Source organism: Tursiops truncatus, chromosome 8, assembly GCF_011762595.2.
Source record: "Tursiops truncatus isolate mTurTru1 chromosome 8, mTurTru1.mat.Y, whole genome shotgun sequence".
Classification (NCBI taxonomy): Eukaryota; Metazoa; Chordata; class Mammalia; order Artiodactyla; family Delphinidae; genus Tursiops; species Tursiops truncatus.
The window spans coordinates 43,254,814-43,278,537 of NC_047041.1; the positions used below are offsets into that span (position 1 = coordinate 43,254,814).

The 23,724-nt window shown below is 36.7% G+C and overlaps 1 protein-coding gene across 1 annotated transcript in view; it reads right to left on the bottom strand.

Moving 5' to 3' along the window:
* The window catches only part of TYR (tyrosinase), a 117,887-nt gene extending 116,465 nt beyond the window's left edge, over window positions 1-1,422 (bottom strand). Inside the window, exon 1 of the mRNA XM_019948807.2 lies at window positions 540-1,422. Within this exon, the coding sequence (XP_019804366.1) occupies window positions 540-1,358 (819 nt within the window). The 5' untranslated portion in view covers window positions 1,359-1,422. The remainder of the gene's footprint in view (window positions 1-539) is intronic.
* Window positions 1,423-23,724: the final 22,302 nt, after the last annotated feature.

Here is a 23,724-nt window from a genome sequence, read left to right on the forward strand (position 1 = left end):
TGATGGTAATCACCATAGACATTTAGTAAATGAGGTCTTCCCAGGAAACTCCTTTGAAGATTCTTATCAATGGGATTCCTGGGATAAAGATAGGAATTTGTATTTTTAATTTGTGCAATGTATAAATTTTATTGTGAATAAAATTTCAGAAACATTGACCTAAATCATTTATTTACCTAATCATCTAAGTATTCGTTCATCAGTTGGTTCAACAGATAGTTCATGAGCTCTTACCATTTGCCAGGCACCATCCCAGGTGCTAGGAGATACAGTAATGAACCAAGTACTTTTTATTCATTAGATTTTAGGAACCAAGTAGAGGATATTAGACAAACAACCACAAAAATCTCTTCGGAACTCTAATTGTGAAGTGTGCTATAAAGGGAAAATACAAGGTATGTTGAGAGCTCTTGACAGGGAAAATTTTCTAGGCTTGGCAGGAGACAGAGAGATGCAAAAGGTGTTTATGAAGACGTTCCAGAAGAAGTGATTGCTACGGTTCTTTTATGCTCTGCTATTGTATGTCAAGCACATCTTACCTGCCAAGAGGAGAAGAAGGATGCTGGGCTGAGTAGATTAGGGTTTGCAGGGTTGCGCCCTCCCATGTACTCATCTGTGCAAATGTCACAATTTTCTGCATCTCGCCAATCCCAGTACGGGATAGTGAAGTTCTCATCCCCTGTCAGCTTCTGGATTTCTTTTTCCCACAGCAGCAAGAAGAGTCGATGCCAAGGCAGGAAACCTGGTGCTTCATGAGCAAAATCAATGTCTCTCCAGATTTCAGAGCCCCCAAGTAGTGCGTCCCTTGACACATAATAATGCATCCAGACAAAGAGGTCATAAACGTTGATGTCATTAAACAGAGGCGTTGATCCGTTATTCATTTGGCCATAGGTGCCTGTGGGGATGACATAGTCTGCGCTGGTAGTATGTTTCGCTAAAGTGAGGTAGGCAAGAAATTTGTTCTTCTCTGGGACACTCAAATCAAAGATGTTTCTTCTCACCAAAAGTCGCCTCTCTGTGCAGGTGGGTCCCCAAAAGCCAAACTTACAATTTCCACAATTGAATCCCATGAAGTTGCTAAAGCATTGGCAGGTCCGATTATAAAAGACGGAGGGCCAAGACTCCCGGTCGTCCACCCCTGCGAAGGGGAACTGAGGTCCAAGTGGTGCCTTGGACAGAATGATGTCTTGGCAGGAACCCCGGCCTGAAAGCTGTCCACAGGGACTCCCGTCACCCTCCCATGGTGGGCAGCATTCCTTCTCCATCAGGTTCTTAGAGGAGGTGCAGGCTCGAGGGAAATGGCCAGCAGAGGTCTGGAAAGTCCACAGCAGGCAGTACAAAGCAGCCAGGAGCATTCTTCCTCTAGTTCTCACAAGGTCTGCCTGAGCTGGTTAACTGAGCCACACACTTCTCTTTCCAGCTAACCCTTCAGTGACTATCACATGTTTTGGCTAAGACCTATATAATACCACTCCCACCTCCAGCATCAAACACTCTCAGTCTTTATCTTAAGCTTTCATCTTCTGAAAACCCCATGACTAACTTTTCCTTGGAGTTGGCATGTATCCCACCAGTGGGATAGGCCTACGTTAAAGTGAGAAACACTATTCACCATTAATAGTTTAATACTTATGGTTAGAATAATAATAACACCACCTGATCTAAATTAACCCAGTTAATTGACTATAAAATTAGTGATGATTTAAATTTGCAAATGAGAAGCCATGTCAGGAATAGAGCTTCTTTTATTAAGAAAAGTCAGGCAGTGTTAGAGATTTTGGGTGCAAGATGGTTTCTCAAAGACCATAAATAGGCCACAGCATTGGTAGAATTCGTCTTTGCAGAAAGAGACACTTTTCAGAGCCTAGAGATTATTTCTTATATCTGAAGGTTATTTATTTATTTTATTTATTTATTTTTTTTGCGGTATGCGGGCCTCTCATTGTTATGGCCTCTCCCGTTGCTGAGCACAGGCTCCGGACGCGCAGGCTCAGCGGCCATGGCTCACGGTCCCAGCCGCTCTGCGGCATGTGGGATCCTCCCAGCCCGGGGCATGAACCCGTGTCCCCTGCATCGGCAGGCGGACTCTTAACCACTGCGCCACCAGGGAAGCCCTGAAGGTTATTTATTTTATACAAAGTATCAGAAGAAAAATTTTTTTCTGATACACTTCCTGATCATCTTGATGCTAGCTGCTTGCTTGCTGTCTAATCACTCATTTTCTGACTATTATTAATGAGAGGTCACTTTGATAGCTGGGTCGTCTGCTTTATTTTGGAAACTTTTACTAGTGAATATTCCAAAGGAAACTCTTTTGTTTCAATTGAAGTATAGTTGATTGTCAATATTATATTAGTTTCAGGTGTACAACATATTGATTCAATATTTTTATACTCCACGTAAAGTTATTATAAAATATTGGCTATATTACCTGTGCTGTACAATATATATTTCTGGTTTATTTATTTTATATATAGTAGTTTGTATTTTTCTTATTTTAATGCTATAATGATCTTGTTTACCCCATAAGTTCTGGAAATCAGGAATTCATGTGAAATTTTGTTTGCAATATGGTCTTGCAAAGGAGTTCTCAATGTAGTGAGTGAGTGAATAAGGACTGATATATTTATTCAACAAATATTTATTGATCATGCAAATTTTTTCAAGATTTTTTTCTCTGTGTGTACAGTGAGCTAGATAAATTGAAATGCATGGATAAAAATATTATTTTACCACTACACTAGTTTTCAAATGAGTAGTACAGAAAATAAGAACATCAGACTTTTAATGGAGGGACATAGTTGTGAACTGAGGATACTGGAAAGGATTGCACAGTTTTGGATAATGGTATGCAAATTTTATTATGGGAGTACTCCTTGAGCCAAACTTTGAAGGATAGACATAAGTTGGAAAGACAAATGAGAATGGAGACAATACTTCAGGCAGGAGAAACTGTAGAGAAGTGAGAGCTGTACTTCATCTGCTGAGTTGGAGAATTGGCTCCAGATATGCCCCCATGCTATAGGGAATTAAACCTGGACCCAATCCATGGAGGGGCTTAAAAATCACGTGTTTTGTACTGAGGTGAGTTGAAGAGTTACAGGATGAGAGTAGTCAAGTCAAAGCTGTCCCTGTGAGACTTCCTTCCTTATCCTGCTCCATACTTAAAGCTGGTGGTCCCTTGAACTTGAGGAACAAGTGAGAGAAAGTGAAAGCTCTGAGGAAAGCATCAGTGTCTGCAGTCTTAGCTGTAGGGATCCAGGGAAGGTCATCACTACATGTGATGCTGGAATGTCAGCCTTTCTGCTCTCTACCCATTCTGCTGGAATTTTTCTCATGATTTAGAAGAAACATCAAGTCTCCACCCTACAACTCTCTTGAGACTCAAAGCAGCCTTTTTAAGTAGAAGGAGCAGTGTGTGTGAGAAGAAGAAGAGAAGAGAAGTTTCCATGGAAATGCCGCCTCTGGCTGGGATCAGGAAGTCATCACATGATCTCCACAAGGAGGCTTAATCTTTTTTCTTCCTTCTTTCAGAGCCACAGAGAGATTAACACAAGGCTTCTTGTCCCTGGGGAGTCTTAGTTCTGTGTTACTTATAACCACATGTGGCCTTTTATAATTCTGTTGCATCTACTTGAAGACAGAATTAACTTCTCATGTTCAGTTTAATTAAGAAGTTTGCTTTATATTTGCCTCCCATCAGGCTTCCCAGTGAATAACTTAGAAAGCTTCCATCACACCACTAGGCTTCTGTGTCTACTCTCCCAAGTCTCTTTTTCATAATCTTCAGAGCATGCTTAGAGGAATGGCTAATATGTACTTTGTCCTCTTAGTTTCCTTCACAAAGTTGATATCCTGACATCGATATTACTCTCAAATATAGGACACTATCTCCTCTGGCCTATTTGTAAAACTGTCTTATTGTTAATACAAACTTCTTTAGAGAAATGTCTATTGGTACAGCCACTATGGAGAACAGCATATAGGTTGCTTAAAAAACTGAAAATAGAGCTACCATATGATCCAGCAATTCCACTCCTGGGCATATATTTGGAGAAAACCATAATTCAAAACATACATGCACCCCAGTGTTCATTGCTGCACTATTTACAATAGCCAAGACATGGAAGCAACTTAAATGTCCATCAACAGATGAATGGATAAAGAAGATGTGGTATACACACACACACACACACACACACACACACACACACACACACACACACACTGGAGTATTACTCAGCCTTAAAAAGAATGAAATAATGCCTTTTGCAGCAACATGGATGGACCTAGAGATTATCATACTAAGTGAAGTAAGTCGGACAGAGACAAATATTATATGATATCAATTATATGTGGAATCTAAAAATTTAAAAAATGATACAAAGGAACTTATATACAAAACAGAAATAAACCCACAGACATAGAAAACAAACTAATGGTTATCAAAGGGGAAAGGGGGTGGAGGGATAAATTAGGAGCTTGGGATTAACATATACATACTACTATATCTAAAATAGATAAACGACAAGGACCTGCTGTATAGCACAGAGAACTATATTCAATAATTTGTAATAACCTATAGGGGAAAAGGATCTGAAAAATTATATATTATATTTTATAATAACCTATAAGGGAAAAGAATCTGAAGAATTATCTATCTATCTATATCTGAATCACTTTGCTGTACACCTGAAACTAACACAGTGTTATAAATAAACTCTATTTCAGTTAAAAAAAAAAGCACAAACTTTAAAAATGTCAAACCGCATTTAGATTGCTTCCTCCCTGAACTCTAGATGTACATTCACTAGGTGCCTCTAGTTTTCAGAATTTGAAAGTGTCTGTCCTATCCTGGGAGATTATTGTACGAGTTGACACCTGAGCTAATGTGAGACTCTATTAACGAGAATTAGGGCCTCTGTAAATATTCTGCAATTATTTGTGGAGCATCAATTATCAAGCATACAACGAGAGGTAGGGATGCTATGGTAAGCACAACAGAGAGGTTTCTACCCGCATGCAACATATAGCCTATTAAAATAACATCTTAATTTTAGTAATTTTAATAATATTTATAACTATGCATATTTTAAATAACTTTTTACTTGATTAAATTTACTATATATTGTTGATTCATTAATATTGAATTCCTGGCCAACAGCACTATGGCTCACGCCTGAACAATGCTTACCTAACATGTATTTTCTTTAAGGCACATTCCTTGTGCTTAGAAACACTAGACAGCACATAAGCGCCATGCTTGGAGTCAATTTTGGGCCATAAAATTACCAACAAAAAGCACAGACATGACACTAAATAGATCATGGGAAGAACATTTGTTTATAGTATGAGAGCTGAAATGAGAAGGCAGTGCATAATTTTGCAGACCTCATGCACGTTGAGTGACTGCAAATTCTTTGTGGCTCTGCATATATCTGTGAATGAGTGTAAAAATGTTGTAAATATTGATTTGAAGTTTTCCAATTTTAGCAAGTGGAAAATATACTTCTTAACTTGATATAAAAAAAATTTTTAAACCTATTAGGAAAGATAGCAAAGGGACCTATTTCGTCTCATGAGGCATAGTTGAGGAATGCTTTCTGGCAGAAGTTATATTTCAAGTGACAGCTGAAAGATTAGTAGAAGTCTGTTTGGTGAAGAGAATAGTAGGAATGTGAGCATTCCGGGCTCAGGAACACAATATGCAGAGGTTCCAGGTTGGAAGCAGCATGGCATGTTCAAGGATCCTAAGGAGTTCAAGTGGCTATAACCTCCAAAGCTATGGACACGTGATATAAGTATAGAAGTGTATATATGGATGACATCATAGTCCTTGAAGCGTTTGAAGCAGAGTCTTTATGTAATCATATGCGCATTTAAAACATTTCACTCAAGCTGCTGAGATAAGAACAGATATGGGGTGGGAGCAGGCGTAAAGGTAGAAATAATTCCTAGGAGATTATTGGAGTAACCCAGGCAATCAATTATGTAGCTTGGACCAGAGTGATGATCCCTGTGATGAATATAAGTGAAGGAATTTAAGAGAGAGATAAGGGATGAATTCAAGAGGAGTGAGAGGTGAAGAGAAAGAGATTTGGGGTTGACTTCTAGGTTTCTGGTTTGTGCCAATAACTAAAATAAGAAACAATAGAGGGTAAAATGTTTGTGGGAATTGAATATGGGTTCAATTTTTGACATATTGAATTCTAGAGTTTAAGTTATAGTCTAGACACAAACACTTGTGCTCTCTTTTCTGCTGTTTGCACTGATAATTCACCTACTCACAGGTTTTGATCTAGTCAACCTTGTTCTTTTCCCTCACTCTGATCATTTGCCTTTGCTTTTTTATTTGATGATGGTTTGAACCTTCTTCTCCAGCTTTTTTAGCCCCCCATTCTCTCAATTTTAACAGTAGCTACCATTTAGTGAGTATAAGTAACATAATTAGCTCAGTTTGAGTAGCTACCATTTTTAAATAAATGTAACTATGCAAAAATGTAAAATAGATGGCTAGTGGGAAGCAGCTGCATAGCACAGGGAGATCAGCTTCGTGCTTTGTGACCACCTAGAGGGGTGGGATAGGGAGGGTGGGAGGGAGACGCAAGAGGGAGGAGATATGGGGATATATGTATATGTATAGCTGATTCACTCTGTTATACAGCAGAAACTAACACACCATTGTAAAGAAATTATACTCCAATAAAGATGTTTTTAAAAAAAAGAGCTAAATGTACTCAAACTAGGAAAAATAATATAAGGAATTAACATGTACACATCATCAAGCTTCTTCAACCATCATCTTTTTCTAGGCACTGTTTCTTCAGTCCCACCCATAAAAAAAAGCAAAATATTCTTTAGTGTTTTAAAACAAATCTCAGATAACATATCTTGTCTGTAATATCTCGTGTAAATTGTTAACAATTAAGGACTTAAAAATACAATCACAGTAGCAGTACAACACCTCAGACAAAAAGAGAGAAAAATAGTTCCTTTATATCATCTGATTTCAAGTTTATGCTCAATTTAATTATCTTAAAAGTGTTTTTTTCCAAGATCCAAACAAGGTCTATACATTGCTTTTGGTTCATATATTTCTGAGGTTTGTTTTTTTAAAATCAATGTTTCTCTTCTTGGTTTTTTTTTTTTTTTTGATGTAATATACTTAAGGAACAAACCAGATTGTGTCCTACAGAATTGCCCACATTTTAGGATTGACTAATTTTATCCTTGTGGCATAATTTAGCATACTTCTTTATCCTATATTTCCTATCACTTCATGAATATTCAATAATAATCTCATATTTTCTATAATTAGGGAATTAAATATAGGAGATGATTAGATTCAGGTCAATTTTGTTTTTGTTAAGAATGACTTCATAGTTGTTTCTGTGTACTACTTATTCAAAGACATCAGAGGAACATATTGTCTGGTTTTTGCACTATTAGTTTTTAAATTGATCAGTGGTTTGAGGTGATGTCAGACCATCTTGTCTATTATATAGTTCTCTAACAAACTTTTACCTCATGGTTTTATCATTCACTAATAATTGTTTCTTACATCCAGCATTTCAATGAAAGATTACAAGAATAGTGAATTTTGTAATTCTATCATTCTATTTGCATTTATCAACTGCGATTCTTTCGTAAAGAATAATTTTTCCTCATCAACTATTTGGCTACTCTGAAATACATTCTGTACAAGAAAGGTGGGATAAATCTTCAGTTCTTACCCTTTATTTATCAATTTTCAAAATGATGATTTGATGCCCTATCAACCTCTAAACAGAACCTATGTGTATATTTTAACTATCATGAAGACTTCGGGAGTTTTATGTATTTGGTGTGTTTCTTTTAGAGGTTAAAATTAATGCAGTAGTCAGCTGATTAGTGACCGTTAGCCAAGCTACATTATGATATGTTGAGCAATGATTATTATGATACGTTGAGCAATGATTATTATGATTGTGTTTAGGTGTGTGCTCTTGTGGAGTTGAAGGCAGAAAAATGTAGCCACTAACTCTCTACAGTTTGAGTTTAAACTCATTAAATTTAGTCAGGAAATATTGAGCATCTACCGTGCACAAAACCTTGCACTAAATATCTGAGGGACGCAAAGTTGTATAAGTCACAGGCCTCAACTGCCCCTGGATTTGATGCCCTGGAGTCAGACTCTAAATTTTTATCTAAGGTCTATGAATGATTAGTTCTTAGGCCTCACAGTAAGAAAAAAGGGGGAAAAGAATAAGCATATACTTAGAACTTGTTCAGTAATTCCACTTATCACAGCTCCTGTGTACTCAGTCATACCACATAGGGCTCTTGAGTTTTAAATGATATAATACATGTTAAACGCTCAGTACAAGGTCTGACACCTATTAAGTACTCAATAAATGTTGAAATGGTTATTATTAAAGACCACAAATTGGGTATGGATTATGTTCATTGCTATAGGTCTTACTTCTATGTCTTTTCAGTGTAAAGAGCTAGAAAATAACTATTTTATTAGATATAATTAAATATCATTATTATAAATTGGCCCCTTCTTCTCTACCCAGTAACCTCACTTGCTCTTTTCCTCCAATTAAAACCTTATGTTCTAAGATACTGAACTTTTGCCATTATACTGAGATGTCATGCTTCCTTAGGATTCTGAGCTTAGCACGTGCTCTTTCCCCTACTAAGAATGCTTCCTTTTTTAATTCACTTCCATAATCTAGTTACGCTATAAGATTCAGCTCAGCTGTTAAGGAAGCCTTTGCTGACGTACAGGCCTCCTTCAAGGGTAGGTTGGGGAACTTTTCTCTATTCTCTCCTTTTACAATGGGTTCACCTTTGTCATTGTACTCATCACACTCAACACTGGCTTAGAAGGTTCATCCTGGTAAAGTGGAAAGCACTGGGCCACAAATTAGTTCAAATTAATTATGGTGCTGCCAAGTTCTGTGTGACTTTGGGCAAAGCACTTAACCTCTCTGATTTTAACCTTCCACAATTGAAAGTGATAGTGCCTGCCTATCTACTTCCAAAGGTTGTTAATATGCTGTTGCTTTTGTATAGCTTTAGATAACAAAAACTCAATCTCATTGTCTCTTAAACTATTTCACCCAAAATCTGAGCCCTCATCACAGCCACAATTTCTGATTGGCCATTTTAAACCCATTGTCTTTTGCTGAGCAGCTCCTGGGTATACCATGATCGCTGTGATAAATAAAGAATGTAATTCCCAACATTAGTCTTACCCCACCAAATTAATATAATTAGCATATCTCTTATGGTAAAGAGAAAAAGTAACCTAGTGATTATGCTTCAAGTGATATATTTCCAAATGGATAAAGCAGACTAATGTTCTATGCAAGATAATGGTTGAAAAAATGTTTACCTAAATGATCTATACAATGCTTTCCTTTCAATTCACTTTTCTCCAAAGAGTTGCATAGATTACTAAACTAAGTATGGGTTTATGTACATATTCACCTAATCTCAAATTTTGTGCCCTCTCTTTAGAGTTCAATGAGTCCTGATTATCCTTTTTTTTTTAAAATAAATTTATTTATTCATTTATTTGTTTTTATGTTTGGCTGTGTTGGGTCTTCGTTGCTGTGTGCAGGCTTCTCATTGAGGTGATTTCTTCTGTTGCGGAGCACGGGCTCTAGGCGCACAGGCTTCCGTAGTTGTGGCTCACAGGCTCTGGAGCGCAAGCTCAGTAGCTGCAACGTACGGGCTTAGTTGCTCCACAGCATGTGGGATCTTCCCGGACCAGAGATCGAACCCATGTCCCCTGCATTGGCAAGCAGGTTCTTAACCATTGTACCACCAGGAAAACCCCTGACTATCCTTTTAAATTAATTTTATATGACACTTAAGCTGATAGCCCTTTGACTGCTCCCAAGATTAATTTGCCCAGAAACATTCCTTTTAATCATCTTATGCTCTTATTTCTGGACAAACTCACATTCATTGCAGCAAACATTTATTTATATTACACAGTGTGAAGCTTTGTACTCAGAAGAATAAAGGGCAGTGCCTACTTTTAACGGGTCAGAATGACATGCATTCCTTACTTTTTTCATTTAATCAACCAACAAACATTTATTAAGTGTTTATATTTTGCCAAGCAATGTATGTGACAATGGAGGATAGCAGTGACAAATGAGCCACAGTCCCTGCTCCGAAGTAGTTCACAGTTTGGCAAGGGATTCAAAGAAATCAAGAGACAATTACAGAACAGTTTGTTAACTGCATATTGTTAATAATATTGAATGTGGTGTCTGTCAGGGCCCTGGCAGGAAACAGCTGACACACTCAAGTTGACTCAAGTTGACTTTTTGAGGAGGGTTTAATAAAGGAACTATTTACAATGTTGGCAGCAGAGTTAAAGGAAATGAACGTAGGGTAATGCAGTACCCTGGGCATCAAGGGCAAAGGGAGGGAACAATTTCTGGAAGACAGAGAAAGTCACTGTATTGACTGAGCCAGTTGGCAGGAGCTGCGGCCTTGTAGAATGATGCAGGCAACCCCTGGCTACGTGGCAAAGAAGAATTGGGAGATCAAATACCCTGACCCCTGACTCCACTTGCCTTCTGCCTTCTGATCTTTCTGTCTGTGCACTCTGTGGATGAAGCCAAGCTCAAGCCAGAGGAGCAAGGAGCCCATTAATACAGATCTTATAAATCACCTACTTGGGGCCCAGAACAGGGTAAAGAAGGCAAAGAACGGGCCTGGGAGGCCAAAGGAATGATATTCAACACAAATTCCTATTCTGTGCTTTTCACATAATGTCATTCATTTTTACAACAAGCCTGCATTAAGTGGTTGTTCTAATCCTGCAGATAAAAAAATGAGGTTCAGAAATTATAGAGGACGTATCCAAGGGCATGCAATTAATAACTGATAGATCCAGGGAATGAACACACCAGTGTGCTTACACTATCTCTGTTCTTTTCACCAGGTCTATATGTTGGTATTTATGTGCAGGGTATCATGGGAATACAGTGGAAACACATAACCCATACTATCTTGTGAAAAGGCCTGTGGAGACAAGATTGTCAGGAAAGGCTTCCTGGGGAAACATGGTGCCTGAACTGAGCTTTGAAGGAAGACTGAACTGAGCTTTGAAGGGGAAACATGGTGCCTGAACTGAGCTTTAAACAGAAGAAGGGAAGAAAGTGCAGTGCAGGTAGAAGTAGCGGCAAAATGCAGAGATGACAGATGCAATTAATTGATTATGGTTGAAACAGGCAAAGCAGAAATAATGAGAAAATATGACTTCTATACAAGCAGTGTGAAAAATTGATAGGATTTAGGGTCTTTTAGGTGAGTTAAAGACTGGATGCTATTACCTCATTGTGTATAGATAGTGGGGTTCATATGGACAGATGAACAGGATTATTTTCCATGAAAATAAAAGAAAAGGAGATATATAGAAAGATCATCACAAATAATGACACAGCATGATTCCTCATTACTGAAACCCAGTTCTTTCACCATTCATCACCCTCAAGGACAAGGCCATCATTTTCTAGAAGCTTCATCATGATAAAATTTATAATTCTTATTAATGCCCAGAGTATAATAATTCGTTCTATTAATGTGACTGACAGACATAAACTCATTAAAATATTACATATGTGAAAAAATCAATCAATAATGCTAGGTCTATAAGGAGATTAATAAGACTTCTGGTTCCAAAGTTCTATAATAGCACATTTGTTATAGCTTGGTCCCCATACCACTTAGATATAAACTCTATGATTTTTGTCAAACATTTCCCTTTTATCCAGTGGCCAGTGATATAGCCTTATATATAGAGTCAATCATGAAATATAGCAAAATCCAACATAAAAACAAAAATAGGATTTGAAACAAGTGAGTCCATCATACAAGACCAAAATTTTGTCTTATGCAAGCCATTGACCTCATTTTGAGTCCTGGTTTGTTTGTTTCTTTGTTTGTTTCTTTGTTTGTGGTAAAAGAAGGGTAATAAAATCAGTTCACAGGATTACTGTGAGAACCAAATTAGACAATGTCTTTCTTTTCTTTTCTTTTCTTTATTTATTTTTAATATCTTTATTGGAGTATAATTGCTTTACTAGATGGTGTCTTTAAAACAGAAGTCTTCCATCCCTCAGCCCCTCAAAATTTCCATAACTTTTCCCTTTGTATTTAAAAAAAAATTTTTTTAACATCTTTATTGGGGTATAATTGCTTTACAATGGTGTGTTAGTTTCTGCTTTATAACAAAGTGAATCAGTTATACATATTCTTATGTTCCCATATCTCTTCCCTCTTGTGTCTCCCTCCCTCCCACCCTCCCTATCCCACCCCTCCAGGCGGTCACAAAGCACCAAGCCGATATCCCTGTGTCCCTTTGTATTTTATCCATTTCTTTTCTGGAGGACATGCCATTACTTGACTTTAAAAAGACAGATAAATGTTTTAAAATGTAGAATTTGTATACATTCAATTTTTTCCTCTTATTAAGCAATTCTAAAAGATTGTTAGGCAAAGAATATGAAAGAATTATATAGAATTTTGAATTATCAACTTCTCTCTCATCTCACATTATCTGAATTTATTAATAACTGAGCTTAGTGATAAATATGTCTTTATGCTACTAAGATTATACATTACATTATTTCTATTTTATTTGCTAGGAATCAGACAGTCTAAAGGATTAAGAAACTTTTTTCTGGTCCTCTGTGTATTTCATAGTTGTAACTAAATTCCCAGGCATAGAATCCCCCATTCTTTCTGATCACTTTACTCCTCAAGGATCTGATATTTGTAAAGCCCTTTGATAGCATCAGATGAAAATCGCTACTTTACACAAAGGCATATTTATGTCATATGATCAGAAGAGTGAAACAGGGAGAAAACACGCTTCATGCCAAAGGCAAGCAATTCTGATGCAGCCTCAACTTTTTGGCCTGGAAGAAGCTGTAGATGAAGCAAATGCCTCACATCAAATTCATGTTATGAACTAGTTCAGAGAAAAGAGAAACTGGGAAAATCTGCTAGTTTTCCATAGAAGCAGGAACCTACACCTACACCATGTTCTACACACTTCAATGCAAGTGTGTCTTCCCAATGGCTTGACTGTAAAACCAACCCGCTTCCTTTCTTTCATCCTGTCAAGAGATGATAGTTTGTTGTAAACTAGGAACATATAGACAGCTTTCAGACAGGCTTTCATGCCAACTATAAGAAGACTGAGTTTCACTTCATTGAGTAATAATGACTAAATGCAAAGCCAAAAGAAGGCCATCTTCTGCAAAGTATGAGTGAAGGACATCAGGGCTGTGTCAGAATGACTGAAGAAAGGGCAATTTTCCTTTGATTTGACAGCCTAAGCCCTACCTCAGAGTAAGGCTACCTTGTCTACGGCGCTATTTAGTGACTTAGAATCTTTCCAGCCAAGAGCTGGCCTAACAGACTTATCTTCCTAGTGAAAGTCATGTGATTTTCAGTATAAAAGAAATAAGAGAATGTCAGACATAAGCTTTTTGTTTTTAGACTCCTTGGGATACATGTGGTTATTACCTTCCTTTTTTTTTTCCAGATTATACATATATATTTATAGAAACATGAAGTAAAAACCTGATGCAGCCCCTCAGCTTACTTTAAAATAAATTTAAATTTTGAAAAACATGTTTAAAAATACATTAAATGGTAGAAGTAGAAGTAGAAAGAAAGGAAGGAAGGAAGGAAGGAAGGAAGGTAAGAGAAGAGAAGAAAAGAAAAAAAGGTGGAGGGAGGGAGGGAGGAAAGATGGAAGGAAGGAAGAAGGAAGGGAGGAAAGAAGGATGGAAGGGAAGGAGGGAAGAAAGAAAAAGAAAGAAAGAAATGAATGTAGGATAGGAAAACTTTTCCCTTTTTCCTTTCTAGTTTCTTAGGCTGAATTAGATTGATGTGAGACAGATTAACAGGAGAAAAACAAATTTAATGTTGTACGTACAGAAGCTCATAAAGATATGAGACTCAAAGAAGTGACCAAAGCAGGCAGCTTTTATACATTTTAGAGAAAGAACCAATTATTTGTGAAGATTTGACAAAACAAAGGGATTTAGGCTTGGAGTAGCAAGTTAATTATGAAGTAACAAAGTTTTTTATACAACATTCTTGGCCTTGAATTTCCTATCTCTAGTGATAAGGTATAGTCAGAATACCTTCACATGGGAGATTTATTTCATGCTTTCAGGAGACAAAGGAAGGTCAGAGTGTCCTTCCTGCATTGGCTATTTCTTAAGTAACTTTAATTCAAAATAACATGTCAAAGTGGCATATTTTTGGGTGGTGCATTTTGCTACCTCTCAGGAAGAAAGAAAGTAAAGGAGGAAAGAAGGATAGATGGAGAGAAGGCAGAAAGGGAAAACTTGGTTCCAGAAATGAATAGAGAATTAAAAGCCAGTGTGGTAATCTATGAATCTGATGCACTTAGTGCCCATGAGGACAATAATACAGATATGGACTTAAAGCTAGGAGATAAGGTTTTAACACCTAAGAAGGACAGGAAATTTGACCTTTGGCTTGTAAAAGAAGAAGAGATGAAATGAAAAACCTTGCAACAAAGTTGACAATGTGAAAAGGCTGCCCCTCAGGGAGAGGTTGGATGGGACATCACACTCACCAGCACAGGGAAGTTGCAAAGATGACTAACAATTACAAATGACTGAAACTTTTACAGAATTATAGAACAACGTGAGTCTTCAACTTAAGAAGAACATTGAACTGCAAGCAGAATAAATAAAATAAACTTCTAAAAATATTATACTAAAGTAAAAGAAAATCAGAGCAAAACACAAATCCTGAAAAAGAACTTTATAAAAGGAGACAAGTTACTTTTAACAATAGAATACTTAGGCAATTATAAAGTACAGAAAATAATAAAAGGATATATCCAATGTACTAAAATAACATAATCCAAAACATAGAATTTCATAGTTTAATTTATTATAAGAATAAAATCAAATAAAGCCATTTTGGCAGAAAGGCTGAGAATATTTACCAACAGAGCTTTTCAGTGAAAAAAATGAGTAAACAATGACTGTATGTCACTTAGAGGGAAAATCCCAGAAAGACGCAATGGTGGCCAACTGGGTAAAAGATATGGGGAATTATAAATGCACTGACCATAAAATTAATCACAATACTGAATAATTTGAGTGGTTTAAAAATGAGGTAGAACTATATTATATAACAAACAACATGAACTTTAAGCTAAAAGCTTTATTAAGGATAGTCATTTCTTAAAGATGGAAGAGTCAATTCATTTACCAGAAAGCTAAAAATTTTCTCAATTTAAATACACCTATTTATTGCTCAAACCAAAATCCCAAAAGTGAAGTTACCAAAAGGTTGAAATACAGAGAAAAGAAGAAAACCAGGGAATTATTAACCGAAATAAATCTGTTGTAACTTTATTATTATCAGATAAAATAGAGTTTAAGCCAAAAAGGTTTATTAAGGATAAAGAAAGCTATTGTTGACAATAAAAGGAACAATTTCTTAACATATAAATTCAGGATTATTCTTTATATTTAGTAGCATCTTATTTGTATAATATAAATTTTAATTGTAGTATTTTTGTTGTATAATTTTAAATATTTTATAGTTTTTTACCCAGCAACACACAAATTCTCTGTACTTTTATACTCCCCCAAATTTATAGAGTGAGCACTGACCAAATTGAACATTGATATTGAAATGTCCAAAAATCATAGCAGGTATCTCTCAGAAACAATGATACCAAAGTTCACCATTTTAGTAAAATATGAAACATTTTAATAATTGACCATCAACCAGGCCCAAAATTAAATCTCAACAAATATTGAGTAAACAAAATCATACAGAAGTCTTTTCTGACCATACTGCAATAAAAGTAATTAGATACAAAACGCCAAAACTACATAACATATATTTATAAATGTGCAAATTATAGAAGAAATCAAAATAGACCTTACCTTATATTTAGAATTGAACACACAAGCTTTATGTAACAAAATCTAGAGGATGCAGGAAAAAATGTTTCTTAGAAAGAAATTTATAGTTCAAAATGCATATATTACAGTACAGGTAACACTGGGAATTAGTGATTTAAGTGTTCAGCTGAAGAAGTTAGTTAGAGGAATAAAAGGAAGCTGAAGAAAGTAGAACAAAATAAATAAGATTAAATTAGTGATTTTGAAGACAATGAAACAATAAAGAGGTTCCTTTTTGTTTGTTTGAGAACTAGTAAGGTAGTGAAATTTCTAAGATTGATAAGAAACTCAAGTGAAATCACAAGTTAACTCTATTAAATTATAAAGGAAGCATAACTTAAATGCAGAGGGCATTAAACAAAGTCACAAAAAGAATTATATAAACATTTGTGATCAAAAATTTTGAGTTATAGATGAAGTGTATACGTTTAGGGGAAAATACAATAAACAAAACTGACTTTATAAGAAATAGAAAATCTGAATAAATAAACTCTAAAACCATTAAATTTAGTCAGTAATAAAATATCTATGTAGTTGAAAAAAGTAACATGCCCAGATGGTTTTATAATTGTTTTGTTAAAACATCCAGGAACACATATCCCCTATATTACATTACAGATAATAAAAATGGGAAACAATGCTATAACTTATTTTATGAGTCTAGTTCAGTTTATTTCAAAACCAAACCAAGACAATACGAGACGGGGAGACCATAGGGGAATATCATGCAAAAATCATGCAAAAATTGCAATTGTTAGCAAAGAAAATTAGCAAAATAATTGTAATTAAAAAACAACACTTTAGTAATTAGAAGACAATTTCAAATTATCTTAGTAATTAGAAGATAATTTCAAATTATACATTCATTACTAGATTTGGCTAAAGCATACTTAATTTCACTTACTGCTAAAATTAAACACAAATAAGTGATAAACGGGATCCTTAAATTCACAAGGACATGACTAAAGGAAGAGACAGTGACACATCTGCGAAGGGGGGATGTAAAGGATGAACGGTAAAGGTAGCAGACCCCCAAGTTGAATCTAAGCCAGAAGAAAGGAAATCAACAAAGCTATGGAATATGGACTGTAGAAGTTCTGAACGTTTCAAGAATTGACAACACAATGCATCTCTGGAAGTGGGTGTGGAGGCTAACCTGAAAACAGCGTGATTATGTAAAAGTCTTTTGAAGATGCAGTTTAATTCCAAGATCTTTAACCCCAGTTCTGAGAGACTTGTCTCCTCTGCGCTCCACTATGGTGCCAGCAGAAGCCGGATGATTCTTCTCTGAGAAGGGGGTCAAGCAACTTCTGCATTGAGGCAGGAAGTGCACAGTTGAGAGTGGAGCACAGTTGAGAGTGGAGCACAGTTGAGAGTGGTAACAGGTGCAAGTAAGTGCCAATAATTTTTTTAATGTTTCCTTGGAATTGTTATACTTTTATGGATATTTTCATATTTGGGGGCATGGAGAGTGGAATGGTAATCTTGCATGTCGAATATAGCCTCCAGCAAGAGACAGTGGCTCATTGCCCTCTCTGACAAAAACCTGGGACTCTAAATAGGAGAATTTTAAATCAACAGGAGAGAGAAATTAACCCCCTAGCTTCTTCAGATGGATAGGACTACCTACTTCAAGAGGTGATTCAGGAACAGGACACAATGATATTAGTTTGTGTATTGGTTTATCTTACCCAACTCTATCAATCTTATAATTAGTGGAAATTCTTAGCTCTTAAACTGTCAGAGCCCATTAAATGATGGTATGAATATTTGTCTTTGGTAAGTTTAAGAGGCTATGTCTGGAGCTTGCTAGTCTAGTGCCACTTTAAAGGAGAAGTCTAAATCATTGTTTAATAGAATTGGCAGTTCAAATTAAACATTCTAAATTAAACATTTATCTTCTTTACTAGAACTCTCTAACTCTCCAGTGGAAGAAAATGATTTGAAGTATTCATCCATATAACATATTTATTTTTTATCACTATGTCCCAGACTCTGTGTTTGGCCCTAGGGAAATAATTATTAATATGGTGTACGTCATGTCCCAAAGGGATAACAATCTAATGTGAAGACAGCCATGGAACAGATTAAATCCAATACGAATGGAAGGAGCTATAATAGTGGTCAGCACAGAGTAGCCTCACATACCCCAACCTAGGGAATCAGAGAGGTATTCTTGGAAAGAATAACCAGGGCCAAGCATGGATAGAGGGTTCTGAGTAGGACAAAAGGCTCCCACATACTACTTTCTTTTCTTTCTTTAGTGTGATGAAAATACGTTTCCCTATAATTTTTAACACCTTTATTGAGATATAATTCTTATACCATATAATTCACCTAAAGTGTACGATGTATTGGTTTTTAATATATTCAAAGACATGTGTAACCATCAGCACAGTCAATTTTAGAACATTTTCATCACTTCAAAAAGAAACCCCATACTCTTTAGCCATTAATCCCCTGTACCCTCCCCTCCACTTTCAGCCTTATGCAATCATTAATATACTTTCTGTCTATAGATTTCCTTGTTTTGTACTTTCAAATGAGTGAAATCATATAGTATGTAGTCTTTGTGACTGGCTTCTTCCACTTAGCATAATGTTTCCATTAAACATAGAGTTACCATATGACCCAGCAATTTTAATCCTAGGTATATACCCAAGAGAAATGAAAACATATGTTCCGAACAAAATGTGTACATGAATGTTTATAGCAGCATTATTCAAAACAGCCAAAAAAGTGGAAACAAACCAAATATCTATTATCTCCCCTCAACCCCTCTGTGCTCTTCTTTGTCTCTCTGTATTCCCTCTCTCTCTTTCTCTCTCTCTCCCTTTCTCTCTCTCTCGGAAATGTTTATACTTATTGAGGTTAACAGAATTCCTTAAGGTTTTGGTGTCCATTCTCTAAAGCTTAGTGACACATTTCTTATTCACCTGAATCTCAGTTTCATGTACCTCACATTTGGTATAAATACCAAAAATTTTTGAAGGACAGATTTTTTTTGGAACAGTAAAGGATCTTAAAGATGATTTAGTTCCATTCACTCACATAGAGCAGGAAAATAAGGACAAAAGAGGTGTGATAAAATAACCAAAATTACAGTCAGATAGGAGAAGAGCAAGCAATAGAACCCAGTCTTCTTGATCCTTATTTAATGCTCTTTTTTTTTTTTTTGCGGTACGCGGGCCTCTCACTGTTGTGGCCTCTCTCGTTGCGGAGCACAGGCTCCAGACGCACAGGCTCAGCGGCCATGGCTCACGGGCCCAGCCGCTCCGCGGCATGTGGGATCTTCCCGGCCCGGGGCACGAACCCGCGTCCTTTGCATCAGCAGGCGGACTCTCAACCACCGCGCCACCAGGGAAGCCCTACTTAATGCTCTTTAAACTCTTTATCCCCCGTTTGTTGTGAGAAACGTGAAAGAATTCAAGATATGAAGGCTTCAAAAATTGCCTGTCTCCCATATCTATAAACCAACAGAAAATTTCCCATGTATGTTTTCTTATGAGGCACCTCCAGAGCCCATTGCATTGTGACATTTTTCTCCCACACCCATTTATTCCTCCCTCTAACCCATTAATGATGATTAAGTCAGTGTCACTGCTATATATGCAGTCTTTTACTTCTTCCCAGAGACCTCTCTGCTCACCACTAGATGTTGGTCTGGCAACAATCTGATTCCATGTGCAGTGGCTATCGCATGGCCACTCCCAACAAGTTTGTGAGACTCTAGATTCAATCCAAAGAATAATTTTAGAGTGATAAAAAATAGAGCACTATTGAAAACCAGGACCTTCCAAATACCCTCTTCCTTCTTAGTTCCTACCCTTTCCCTGGTGCTGTGAAAACATTCTGTTCAAGTCAACATGTATTTATTGGATAAAGGTATCTGCTAAAGAAATATGCAAGAGGTACTTGATACAAAGAAAGAGGGAGTAAAAGCCTCTTTACAAACTAATACAAAAAATAACCCCACTTTAATTCAGTGATGTACAACGCTTGTACCCGAATGCAGATATGACTGCAGGAGAATCACCTGCAAATTATGGCAGAATGAAGATTCCCAGGCTCCATTTTTAAAGGTTCTCATTCAGGAGAACAAGGGAGAAGTCAGGAAACTTTATTTTTGAAAAATTTCCCAGATGATGCTGATATGAAGCCAGATTTCATTTCTCTCGACAATATTTTAGTTTTGGGCATACTAATTTTGTACATCCTTCTTGCACATATTCTGTTAGATTTATCCATAAGAAGTTCATACATTTTGATACAGTTGTAAATGCTACTGTTTATTTAATTTCATTTTTTTCAAATGCTCATTGCTATTGTATAAATATTAAACAAATATTTTTCGTGCATCTTTGAGATTTTCTGTATATTTAGTCATGTCATTTGTGGAAAAAAACAGCAGATTTTATGCCTTCCTTTCCAACCCATATGTTTTGATCTCTTTCACTTGCTGTACAATTAAACCTTATATTCCTGGGATAAACTCCACTTGATGTATCTTACTATTTATAAGTTACTGTACTTGTTATGCTTATATTTTCCTAGGAATTTTTGCATTCCTGTTATATAAATGATAGTAGATTTCATAGGTTAAATGTCATAGAATAAGAAAAATATTAAGTTATAGGCTAAATTCTGGCTAAGAATATGAGATATGATTCATTCTAAGCCATCACTGCTCACCTTAACAATATTAATATAAATTCCTTGCTTTTATCATCCATTTACACTTTAAAATTTCTTTCATAAGCATTATTTCATAAGATTGTCACAGTAAGTCTGTGGAGAAATATTTTCTCATTTTTCAGATAAAACAACTGAAATTTGAGAAGATGAAGTTATCTGCTCAAGTTCTCACAGTTTATTGATTTTATTAGTAATTAGTGGATTGCACTTTACTATAGCTATTATTTTTGGAATATATCATTTCTAACTTTGAGTCAGTGTTTCTAACATCTTACCTTCTTACAAACACTTTGGCTTATAAGTTTAACCAGATATGTCAGTGTAAATTGTTTATTATTATGCTCCTGGCCCCTGCACTCTGTACCTTTCTCTTTTTTCCTACCCACGTTCAGTCCTGAAAACCTAGCTATTTAGGCGATCTATAATCTATTTATCAAATCCTCCTCACACATCACAACACATAGCAACCGTTTCAACTATTAAACCTTTCATTCATAGCTCCTTAAAAGTTATATTTCATTGAATCTAAGACACTACTGGTTATCATATGCCTTATCAGTAGCACCACTATTTTATGTACTACTATGAGAGAAATTTATTATTGCAAATTACACTATGAAATGATGCCTCTTTATCACATTCATTATGACCCCAAGAGTAGAAATTTTATAATATGAAAAAGGCTACTTCAGTTATTTATTGCTGTGTAATGATCCACTCCCAAATTTAGCGACTTAATATAAAAATTCATTAGTAGATTTTATGGTCCTGTGCATTGACTGGACTCAACTGAGGCATCCTCTCTTGAATTTTCTCAAACAATTGCATTCAAATGAGACTTAAAACTATAGTAATTCAAGGGCATCCCTGGGATGGATGCCCCAGCTGCCACACTCACATGGATGGCAGATGATCCTGACTGTTGGATGAGATATTAGCTGGGACTATGGAATAGACTACCTACATATAACCTCTCCACATGGCATGTGCTTCTCACAGCCTAGAAACTGGGTTCATAGAGAGAGCTTTCTGAAGTGTGTCCCAAAAAGAGAAAGTAGAAGTTTCCAGTCTAATAAAGGGCTGAGCCTATAACTAGAATAGCATTATTTGACTTATAATCTATTTGCAAAAGAAGTCATAAGGCCTCACTGATTCAAGTGAAGAGAGAAATAGACTATCTTGATGGACTATCAGCAACTGTGAATATTGTGTTGGCCAAAAGATTCGTTCATTTTTTTCCATAAGATGGCTCTAGTAGCACTTAGTTGTCTTTAACGTCATTCAAAACAATTTTGTTAGATCATATGTGACAGCTGTCACGTCAGTGTGCGTTTAAACAAAGACTTATCAGGGCTTCCCTGGTGGCACAGTGGTTAAGAATCTGCCTGCCAACGCAGGGGACAGGGGTTCAAGCCCTGGTCCAGGAAGATCCTACATGCCGTGGAGCAACTAAGCCCATGTGCCAAAACTACTGAGCCTGCGCCCTAGAGCCCGTGAGCCACAACTACTGAGCCCATGCACTACAACTACTGAAGCCCGCGCTCCTAGAGCCCGTGCTCCGCAACAAAGAGAAGCCACCGCAATGAGAAGCCCGCGCACCGCAACAAAGAGTAGCCCCTGCTCTCCTCACCCACGTGCAGCAACAAAGACCCAAAGCAGCCAAAAAAAAAAATAAAGACATCAAAATTGGTGAATTTTTGTGTAGGCATTTTAATATTAAAGATGGAAGGGCTTCCCTGGTGGCGCAGTGGTTGAGAGTCCGCCTGCCGATGCAGGGGACATGGGTTCGTGCCCCAGTCCGGGAAGATCCCACATGCCATGGAGCGGCTAGGCCTGTGAGCCAGGGCTGCTGAGCCTGCACGTCCGGAGCCTGTGCTCTGAAACGGGAGAGGCCGCAACAGTGAGAGGCCCGTGTACCAAAAAAAAAAAAAAAAAAAAAAAAAAAAAAAGATGGAAGAAAAAAAGCAACATTTTCAGCATATTATGCTTTATTATTTCAAGAAAGGTAAAAATGCAACCAAAATGCAAAAAGAAGATTTGTGCAGTATATGGAGAACATGTCAAAAGTGGTTTGTGAAGTTTCGTGCTGGAGATTTCTCACTGGACGATGCTCCACGGTCTTGGGTAGACCAGTTGAAGTTGACAGTGATCAAATCGAGACATCAGTTGAGAATAGTCAACATTATACCACGCAGGAGATAGCCAACATGCTCAAAATATCCAAATCAAGATATGAAAATCATTTGCAACAGCTTGGTTATGTTCATCACTTTGATGTTTGGGTTCCACGTAAGTTAAGCGAAAAAATCCTTCTTAACCATATTTCTGCAGGCAATTCTCTACTTAAACGTAATGAAAACATTCCATTTTTAAAACAAATTGTGATGGGTGATGAAAAGACGATACTGTACAATGATGTGGAATGAAAGAGATCGTGGGGCAAGTGAAATGAACCACCACCAACTACACTGAAGGCCGGTCTTCATCCAAAGAAGGTGATGTTGTATATACGGTGGGATTGGAAGGGAGTCCTCTATTATGAGCTCCTTTCAGAAAATCAAACGATTAATTCCAACAAGTACTGCTCCCAATTAGACCAACTGAAAACAGCACTCGATGAAAAGCATCCAGAATTAGTCAACAGAAAAAGCATAATCTTCCATCAGGATAATGTAAGACTGCATGTTTCTTTGATGACCAGGCAAAAACGATTGCAGCTTGGCTGGGAAGTTCTGATTCATCTGCCGTATTTACCAGGCACTGCACCTTCGGATTTCCATTTATTTTGGTGTTTACCAAATTCTCTTAATGGAAAAAACTTCAATTCCCTGGAAGACTGTAAAAGGCACCTGGAACAGTTCTTTGCTCAAAAAGATAAAGAGTTTTGGGAAGATAGAATTATGAAGTTGCCTGAAAAATGGCAGAAGGTAGTAGAACAAAAGGGTGAAGAATCTGTTGTTCAATAAAGTTCTTGGTGAAAATGAAAAATGTGTCTTTTATTTTTACTTAAAAATTGAAGGCACTTTTTGGCTGACCCAATACATTA